This window comes from Ischnura elegans, chromosome X, assembly GCF_921293095.1.
Source record: "Ischnura elegans chromosome X, ioIscEleg1.1, whole genome shotgun sequence".
NCBI classification, from domain to species: Eukaryota; Metazoa; Arthropoda; class Insecta; order Odonata; family Coenagrionidae; genus Ischnura; species Ischnura elegans.
In genome coordinates this window covers 26585309-26596388 of record NC_060259.1, presented here as the reverse complement: position 1 = coordinate 26596388, position 11080 = coordinate 26585309, and the positions used below count along the sequence as shown (strand labels likewise).

Genomic DNA, 11080 nt, shown 5'->3' with positions numbered 1-11080 from the left:
TCAATTTTCAGATAGATGGGACACAGCATGTGTGGTGAAATTGTTGCAAGATAAACGAAATGGATCGCTATAGTGAGGGAGCGAATTTAGAAGGGAGGAGAGGCGATATGAAGGTGTGCGCTGGATGGGAGGTATCTGTTACGTATGGGGCATTGGAGAATCGGTGAATAGAACAAGAGAGAGAACTGCGTAATGTAAGAGGAACACATCGACTGGACAGGGTAAGGAGACAACTGACTCAGAGATAAACAAATGAAGCTTGAGGAGCCGGGGTAGGTGGCGTGCCGATCGAACCAATTGAGTCTCATTTATTGAAAAACTTCATAATACAAACATAACGGTATCACGGTATCTTGGGAAAAGGCAAAAGAAAGAGGGAGTTCGTACGGGTGGATCGAATTGGTATTATAAACTTGATCCGGGGAAGGAATTAAGGGCAGTTAGTAGTCGAGTTTAAGGCAATGCGAAATAAATTCAAAATTCACTAACTCTTGATTTACTTTGCGGCAAAAAACCATAGAACTAAAAAAAAACCTTTGGACTTTTTTGACTTTAGATTTTCTATTTATCTTTCTGGCAAAAGTAATTTTGCTAAACACTTAATATGCAACTGCCATAGGAGCGATTTTAAAATGAATATTTTAAAATTTTGCAATAGGGTAGTTTCGTTCATCAAAGAAAACCAAAGGCATTGATTGCGATTCGTTACGCACCATTAGTGTATTCATAATACACAAATTGTTTGGTTTTTGAAATACCGGTTTAGACGAATGGCAAGGGTCAAATTTTATCCTCATTTGAAAAAGGCCAGATTGGCGCCCATGCGATTCCACTCCGCATGACGTCACAGGGACCTAGTTTCTACACGAGAGGATAGGAGTTATACATCGTCTGAGGTTACCAATGCATGCATGAGGAACAGAGCTCAGGGAAACATGTCTTAATAAACACTTATTGAAACTGGCTAAGGTCGGAAAGTTTTCCTCGTTTGATAAGGTATTAATAAACCTTTTTTAAGCCAAGCGCTACCATCCAGCAAGGTACTCGGCTATCCGCTAGCATCCTGCGACGTATCAGCGCTAAGTCTCGCCTCAAGGTCACCACACCGGGTGGGAGGGGGAACCAGAAATACGACGTACGGAGATATTTCCCGGCATTCATACTTGAGCGTCGCGTTTTCGCGCGCTTGAAAATTTTCACTTTTCATTTAATCGCGAAAAACAGATGTTGTCATTTAAAAATCTAAAAGCGTGAAATACGTACTCCAGGAGTAATAATCTTTCGATTAAAGCAATAAAAAAATAATAGGAAACCACCCTATTACCGCCGTGAACTGGACTCGAGGGATCAGTTAGAAAATTTAAATATTATTAAAAGTCGGGACAGTACTCTCATAAATGAATATCTCTACCCATCCTTTTCCCCTATACTGGCGTCCATCTTAAAATTCATGAATTAACTAGGTAACGATATTAAGATAAACAAATCATAATTTGCGCCTGAAGATAATTCATTGAAACCCGGGTCGCACTCTGATCAAAAATAAGTGGTATAAGTTACTGTCTGATATCCAGGAAAAGTTACAATGCGAAATAATTTTAAATATTTTTAAGTCTATGGTTCTGCAGGCTAGAAAGGAGAGAGAAGACAGTAGACAGACAGCAATACGATAGGAAGGTGAAGGAGAGAGGCTTCTGTGGCCTCACCTGGAGTGTTCTGTTTGGTTGTTCGGTAGAAGATGGAACCGATAACTGAAAACTGACCGGAACTGAAGGGGGCTTGGGTTGATATGTGGGCTCGATTGTTGGCTTCCCACCCAGTGGGCCCGGGTTCATATTTAGGTTCGAGAGGTGGCTGTGATTATTCACAGGTTGCCCCCTCTCTGTTTGAGTGCTTTTTGGAGGACACCTCAAGTGCAACACTCCGGCTACCGTTATGACGACATTTAATGCATTGGCGCCTTTGGTTGAGACCGACGCCAGGTTTCTTTCCACCCTTCCTTTCCCATCTTACCTTTTCCTTTGGCGCAAATGACCTTGGCTGTCAGTCGGCTCCTGCATACCTTATCTTACCGATAACTGGAAATGATGTAGCTCAGCTCGAAGCGTCTGGATTCGTGATGAGTTGATCCAATATGTCTGACAAATCAGACTGGGGGTATTTACAAAAGCGTGAACCAAAATATAAGCTGAAATCATAGGAGGATTTTGGGGAGGGGACAGGTGCCTCCACCAGACGCTTAAAAAGTAGACAACATTTTAAAATCGTGTTATCATTACGTTCGTTTTGTCTTTGTGCTACGGAGCCTCAATCATTTGATTTCATATTAATGACTTTCATATAAAAATAAAGTGAATATTCCCTACAGTAATTGCTGTATGTTGTTTTTCGTCTAAAAAAATTAGAGGACCGTTTGCCTGCCAGACCTTGTGCTTCCCCCCAGAAAAAAATCCTGGATCCGCCCTTGGCTGAAATTATTTAATTTGGAATGAATGATAATGTGGAAAATATCCAAAGCTTGACGTTGTATTATAGAGGAAGGGATCTTTTATATGCTAATGTATTATTGGTTTTTCAGGGCATTACATTTATGTGAAGGATTTGTGCTTTCCTGGCGGATATTGCTCATGATGTATTTTCAAGAAATCAGCCACAGGCAGCAGTGGCCATCTTGACCCGGCTTATTTCCCGAGAATACTTCATTGACGTATCATTTCCTAAATATGAAGTACTCCATGAATCATCTCGCATGTATTTGGGGGAAAAATAATAGTTGTGATTGTAAAGGTTATTGGGGAAAATATTAATTCCTTTTTTTCCAAGCAATGATGAACATTGACGTTTCATATATTTAAGGCAGGAAGTGTATGCGAGTCACATCTGCGTGGAATTCGGCCATTAATGCATCGTGGGAGGTCTTTCCTATAGAATGGAATATTTAATATGCATTGTTACTGCCGAATTTATTGTGTGCGTATGTTCTTTTCGGGAATGGGGGCTGTTGTTAAAATTCAATGAAGGCCGTTTTACATGGGGCATGTAACTGCGCAATCTGACGTGTGTACGAAAGTGCAGTCGAAATTGCGTCGTTCAAAGAGGTGAATTGCTAGAACGTATGCGAGAATGCATGGACATGAATGGCAAAATAGCCTCTATTGCTATTTCATACCATGATGGGAAATTAAGGCACGCATGACCTCCGCAATTACGTGTCCCGTTTAAAACGGCCTTTAGGAAATTCTTGGAGTTCTGATTGAGTTAGAGTGGCGGCAAATAGATGGTCGCAGTTGGGGCAGACTGGCGAAGGTGTGCGGGTGGGAAACCACGCCGGGGTCCGCAGCCCTGTCCCGGCCCTTCCACGGGGAACTCAGAGCTCTGTCAGCATCTCCGCTTTCCTGGGACCTTGAAAGTACGTGAACTATGAAATAAAAAAATACGCGGACCCCCTACGATACGGATCTAACATTGTAATTGAATCAAGGCTCGGTTGGGATTTCAAATGTTAACCAACAAATATGACTGTTCAACGACTTTGCTTTTTTTGTTGAACGACTGTTAATTTGAATTGTAAGTTGAATTTTTTGTTAAATTTGTTTTTTTTATCATAAAAATAGGTTCGCCTAAATGTGTTTTCTAACTTTTATTAAGGGGGGATACACCCGTTGGGGCCCTTTGACCTCGTTGTCTCCGGGGTACCTACGTAATCAGTACACTCCGAAGTCGCAATCCATAGTATTCAGACAATATTTGGAAATGAGACTCTTTCAAATTTCATGAAAACGTTTAATTTTTAGAAGTAACACAATTGAATATTCAAAAAACTGATACAATACATAAAGATTCCATATTGAAAATAGTATTGCATAAAAACATTAATGGTAACACGTATCTTAGGGTCACAGCTTCAAATTTTTCCATGCAAAATATACTGAAGCAGACAATGATAACATGTAAACCATAAACTATCCTAAGTTTTCATATTAAAAATTAGCCATCAATTAACCTTAAAATAAAAGTTGTAATGTTAAGTGCATTCCAATAAATGTTTTAACTTTTTAGTGGCCTGTTAAATTGTAATATTCTCATTTAAAACGAAATGAAAAGTTAGTTATAAGGCCATCGGAAATGTTGCTACTACAGATTAATATCCCGTCGTCAAATCGATGCATTTTCCAGGAAAATGCATCGACCAACTTCCTTTTGTAGAAAGAAGTGACATTGATGCGGCATAGGTCAAATATTTTTTTTACCGTGTCAGATTATTTTCTTAGATAATTCATAGTTTAAAATAAAATGTTGAATTTTTGTTTTTATAGGTACAGGAACATTTGCCGTGAAATGCTTTTCACAAATGATTCGCAAATAAAGCAGTAGTTAATTAATACGATGAATATGAAGTCAAGCATTTCAAAAATTGAACATTGCCAAGGATTTGACTAGTTTGTTTTAATACTGGTTAGCATTAACTGAAAATTAAGTTTATCACAAAACAAACCATCTAACACGGTGTAATTTGAGCAAATTATTAAAAACTATTTGAAAATCGGCGAATAACGTAATCAACGTTTCAGGTTTTCACTTTTTGCCCTTTGTTGATTGTTTTCACTTAACTTTCTATCACTTGAAACATTGCACTTGTGTGAAAAGAATTGTCTCATTGTTGTGAGGTATAGTATAAAATACATAGAATAATCAGTCGTTTCAACCTTCCTATGTCTTCAAACACCCTGCACAGAAAATTTACATCCTCATATGAGTGTTTTTCTCATACCATCTGGGACGGATATACACCTGATCACCGATTGATGAAATAGCAAACACATTTTTGCCATGTTTCCATAGTCCAACTGTATGAGATATTGCAAAGTATGGCAATAAACAATAGAAAAGGCTATCGGCTATGTCCTTTTTAATTAACTTTACTGCACAACTAGTATAGACGCTTATTAAATCCCAATAAGGCTCTGATACCTACTCGAACAAGGCCAGAAACAAGGGGACTGTTAAATATTTTGTAAAATTCGTGGCCAGAAAGTTTAGTTATAGCCCGAATGTAAAACATTTCGAACGGAGGGGCTCGCTGCCCTTGAACAGTGAGAAATTATTACAGAAAAAAGAAGAAAATCAAGAGCGTCAAATGAGATGGAATTCCTCGTCCATTCTCTCATACTCTCTCATTTTGCCTAAAATCTATTCCTTCCCCCAACTTTCCCCCTCTGCCATCGGTAACTTGCCTCTCCTAAAGCTGCAGAAATAGGCCGTAGTTAGTTAGTAAGATGAATATAGATAGAGGCATCAAAGATTTGACTTTTGTGCTGTAATACTGGTTTTTTTCAATAGCGTTAATAATAAAAATCATCATGTAACCCGTCGAAAAATTGAGCAAATCATTAAAAAATAATTGAAAATTCACTTGGTCACCCGAAAAAATGTGATGACTGCTATCACCTGGAACTAGTGCCGGTACCTAATGATCACGATTTGAGCGTTTAAACTAGTTGTACAGTTGTGTCATTGTTAGGGAACATATATGATAACCTTTTTATTATTTAATTTGCTTGCTCACGTCCCAAAATACAAAAAAATGCTACCTCCGACGAATCTGAAAATGAAATAAGAATGGAATGGAATCATATTAAATGTCAATAGTTAATGGTTAAAAACACATATTTCTGATTTTCTTTCTCACTACAGCGAAAATTCAACAGTTTATTTTATTACCGCTGTAAATTAAATTTATGCCATATGAGGTCTATCTTTAATAATAATTTAGCACTGTTAGTGTAATTAATTAATATGCTTTCCAACTAGTAGCGGTACTGTTGAATATCAGGTATATGTAGTTACAATCATTACAAAAAGAAATGAAATTGAAAAAGGTCTTGCAAGCCATGAGGAAAGCAGTATCTCTAGCAGCCATAAAAATTGGGCCGTTTTTTCAGGAACTTATCGTACCTTAGGGGGCTGCAAGGCCAGGCGGCGTCTTCTAGAAAAATGTGATAGCAGCTCGCATGATCCATACAAATACTAGGGTGAGACATAGGGTCAGGCAAACATATAGTATTGTGGGAACCTGTAATTGAAAAGAAATTACCGTGTGAAAAACAGCAGATCCTCACGTTAAGTTTCACTCAAAATTGTTTCACGCATTGAAATTTTCCCGAATTTTTGCAAAATTTAATATTTTTTACAGAGTGTAACTTTTTATGCTGTTGAGAAAGGATTTCGAGAAGAATTTTTTGCCATTACTACTCGGTTTTCCTTTTTTAATTTTATAACTGTTGATAGAGTATACCCTCAGAAATAAATTTGGAGTATGTGGTGAACTGAAATGTATTTTTGCCATGCATGGTGATATGTGTTCGTACTTCGTCGTATTGGTTCAATTTATGCTAAATAAAAATTTAAATGTGTTTCTCAGCGAATTTATAAGTACTGCGAACTGGTAACAAAAAACCTATCTTGATGCCTGGTGTAGGTTTTAACAAATATTTTCAAACTATTAAAATGATTTTTAGTATTTATCTCCCTACATAACACGCATATTTGTTGTTATAAAATTTGCCAATACAAATAAAATTGCTCTCTGTTGTGAATGAATGAATTCTTGTTAAATTATCTGCCCAGGTAACGAAGGCAAATCGTATGTAGGTTAGGATCCGTAAATTCCATTTATATCGTATCATTAATAATTAAAAAAATAACTAGTTTAACTTGTAGTTAATGGTCAGTGGCTTGGAGTTACCTTAATGGTTAAAATAAAAGTTAACAATTTTTTTTGGTGAAAAAACTTCGTTTTTCCACAGAATTTTCATTAAGACACTACCATGCTTTTCCGATGCTTAACGTCATTTTCTGGCCAGACTTTCTGACCAGGTGATGACGTTATGCGTCGAAGCCCGGTAGTGTCTTAGTAAATATTCTATGGAAAAAAAGTTTAATTTTTCTTTTCATTCAAAATGTTCCGCAAATTCCACAATGTATCGCCAGAAACCACCAACTTTTTTAAGTTACCTAATTTCAAATAGCTGCTATTTCGAAATCAGAAGAGAGGATACTCTGTGTCGCATTAAGATGGAATATAGTTATAGCGTGCTATATTCCAATCAATCTTTTATGATAAATTCCAAGACACGAAAAGAATCGCTTATATTTAAGAATTATTTGTAATTTTTATCCTTGAATGTGTGCTTTTTTGGTATTTAGGTAGCTAATTTCCTCTCCATTGCATAAACCTTTCTAACCCAGAGCTACTTTTGGGAGAATTCAAATTTCAATATTTTTCATTATGAAAACTTGAAAATTTTGCAATCAATCATAATTATCGCGGCAGCAGAATATTTCGTCATTACAATTAACACCAAAAAATTATGAGTAGTTTAGATATTTCCTAAACAGAACATATAATGTATACATTTTTGATGTTGCTTAGAAGCAACATTGGGATATGATGGGATAATGTTTCTACGTAACTATCTAGCGTTTGTAATATAATTCTAGTAATTGAGAATTTAAATCGTCGACCAATAGAATGCCAGCTCACGTGGGCTCCTCGCTCGCGGCAGACGTTGCGTGGCCTAGATCCAAGTTTGGGGTGAGCAGCACTCCAATAGATTTTAATGCTAACATTATTTCTATTCTTATGTTCATGAAAATCTACAATAATCCACAATAAAAACAATAATCCGTTTAATAATTCGAAGCTCAGTTGATGGATCGGAAGAAATTGATCTTTTTTTCTGGGAAACCTGGCTCATTAAATAATAATTGTTTAGCTAATTCAAAATAAGACCCAAATATTAGAGGTCTCTAAGTCAATCATTGACCCACGCAACATTACCTATTACGGGAAGGGGGTTTATAATCTAAAAACGGATAGTTTTATGGTGAACCCAATAGATTTAGCCGAATTATTACCCTTTCAAATGTAAGAAGTTAAGTCCTTGCGCGTGACTGCGACCAAGTCACTTGCTATATGCAGCTTTTTTTACTGAGCATAATTGTTTCATCAATGATACTGAATTACTTGTAGAGTAAAATTTGAAAATTAACATGTTATTTATACAAAACCACGCAGAAGAATAAAAATGTACATTTTTGTTCATTTACATCAATGCATTGAATGTCGAGGCAATGCATGACTATGTATTACAATAGGCTTGACTACTATTTTCTGAATCGAACTGCACATTATTTTCCGCCGCCATTTTTCTTAAAAATTATTATATATTAGAAATGCATAGATAGCTGTATAGCTGTATACGTAGATAATTGGATAACTGTGTGTGGGATATTTTTGTGGTACATGGATTTAATTGGATATTTTGCGATAACTTTCCTCTTTTTTCATGGTGAATTTGGTGTATCTAGATTGATTTGAACATTTTAGCCAAATTATTTTGCTGGTTAATTTTACAATTTGCATTTCACACGGTGCAAATATTATTTACGAATACGTTTGATAATATAGATAACTGAAAAGTCCATTTGGGGCTATCACGTTAAAAATATAGTAAATTTTGAGGATTTATTTGCAAAAACAGACCACTAATGTTAAAAATAAGAAAAAGTTGGCATCTGCTGAGACATAAACATAGTCGAAAGTTGGAACTATTCGAGATTAACCACTGAATTCTGAGAATTACACCCAAGCTGCACTCAATCTGTGCTTGTTAGTATTGCGGGACAGCGAAGATCACTTTTTTATTATGATCCCTGATGGACCCCGTGGGAATTATGAAAAAACAATTCAGAAACATAATGCGAAAAGAATTTGTTGTGATTTTGATTTTTCCTACCACCTCTAGAATAGAAAAAAAAAAACACTAAGGTATTTACGGGGTAAGCACCCTTGAAGACATCACTATTTCCTCAACGTCCATCGATTGTAACTTAATATTCACTATTAGAAAATAAGGTTAGCTTTGTTAATTTTTTATAATTTTTATGTTGATATCTTTTAAACGAAAAAATTTCAAATTCTAAATAAGCGGTAAAACTGCTAGGCACTACAGTCATACACCACCATCGCCTCTGCTACTTTTATCTGATTGTTCTGAAGATGCTGCCACACTATTTCTTCCGCAAAGAATGGAAATATCTCATGAATTTCCGCGCAAATCTGCTTCATCATGATTGAAGACGGGATATCTAGATAGGAATTTGACAATTTGAACGGAAGAAATTTTATTTATTAAACGCCCGTTAGGTAAAATGCAATTATTTTAATTTTTTAAGCATTTAAACATGGATAATGATTCACTATTCTCTTACAAAAGTCATATTATTTCAAATTTAATTTGATTTCCAGTTTTAAACATTTAGAATAATGCAAGGAACACCTTAAATTGTAAATGAGAAATTTAAGCCCCATCCGCGATTTTAGGTATGTAGGGAGCCTGGTGATAATGTAAAACACGCCTCTTAGACTGCATATTTAAAAGGTATATTAAAACAAAAACTAGATAGAGGCGCATACCATCAACAAAATCGGCGATTTTACTTACATTGAGCATTGAAAACTATTATTTTAAACATTTTGAGGCGTGCAATAGACATTATAACTGATTGACAAATCATTAATTTTTCAAAATGTATCATTATTTAATCAGAGACGATGACCTTCATCAGATTTTTATTATTTACCGCTATTATTGTATTTTAAAGCATTTGTTTTTAAAACGATAAGTATGCATGGAAAGAATTTTCATTAAAAAATTACAATATAAATAAAATTTAAAAATTTAATTATTTTACAAATATACTCATTTCCTCAATACTAAAAAAAACATATTTCCGATGGACGTTCCCTATTGCTATGGCATCAAGAATACTTCATTCAATTTCATGCAATGGATACTAAAAAACTCTGCTTACCAGTTCTCCGAACGAAAATTTGGTCACGTGACGTGTGTTATTGCCCCTTCGAGTATCCTCTCTCTCGTCCTTGCTCTCTGTGTCCATTTCGCCTGAATTTCCGCGCCCGGCTTCCATCAACTGCTGCTCGTACTTCAAGTCCCATTCATACTGCGCGTCACTGAAGGCTTCTGTTCCCTCTTCCTCGTCAACCCACACCGGAACTTCTTGATCACGGGAAGCGTGCTGCGTTTTCTTGACCCCGATGAGTTCTAGAAAACCATTTGCACTGCTGACCTCATTTTGGGAGCCAACTCCGACCTCTTCAGGAGCCGACACACTCGTTGGAATTCCATTCACTGGCGAAAATTCGGTTTCCTCCTTCTCCGACGGAATCAAACGATCCCAATCCGGCACCACAATCAATGAGATGGCAATAAACGCAATTACTAACTTCATTTCGGATCGATTGGGTGAGAAAAACTGCTCTCACACGAATATCGAAGCAGCGCTAACTTGAACTTTGAAGCGAGTCGCTCACCGTGATAAATGATTGTTCGCGATATGACCGTGCGCCCGCTCTGAGCTCCCAAACACTACTGCTGTCTCTTTTCGGCTGCTCACGCCCTGCCCCCCGTCTCCGCGGGCCCAGACATGCCGTCATCCCTCCGAAGACGATGATGCAGACGTTATCAGTTCCAGCCGGCGAAAAAGCCCCCTACCTCAGGGAAGAGATAATCTTGGAATACCACTTTGCTTAATTTTGATGTTTGTGGCCTCAATACACGTAAAGGAAAGGCCAATAAAATGATTTATCAATTTTTAATTTATTTCTGTTAACGAAGGGGAATTTGTTAAAAAAGAGGAAACCAGGAATGTGGGTCTAATGACAGGATTTTCTTTTTGTACCCTTAAGTCATCAATAGACACGTCTAGGCATGCCAATGTAATTATTCCTCATTTTAGAATTTATTTCTATTTACTGAAGGGGAGTTTGATAAAAAAGGGGAAACCAGGAATTTTTCTAGGGCTAATGACAGGATTTTCTGATTTTGGCCAAAATTTATCAATGGACACATCAAGAGAAGGGCAATGATATTATTCATTATTTAAGAATTGATTTTTATTTACCGAGGGGGGATTTGTTAAAAAAAAGAGGAAACCAGGAATGTTGCAATGGCTAGTGACCTTATTTATTTATCTGAAGGGCTAGCGATTTTATTTG

General features: G+C 36.6%; 1 protein-coding gene across 1 annotated transcript; it reads right to left on the bottom strand.

Annotated features, from left to right (window-relative positions):
• Positions 1-5961: 5961 nt before the first annotated feature.
• LOC124171794 lies at positions 5962-10435 on the bottom strand. Its single transcript, XM_046551114.1, has 2 exons — positions 9877-10435; positions 5962-6073 (listed from the first exon to the last, which is right to left on the bottom strand). Exons 1-2 carry the CDS (start codon positions 10312-10314, stop codon positions 5987-5989), a joined length of 525 nt encoding a protein of 174 aa, XP_046407070.1. The 5' UTR covers positions 10315-10435; the 3' UTR covers positions 5962-5986.
• Positions 10436-11080: the final 645 nt, after the last annotated feature.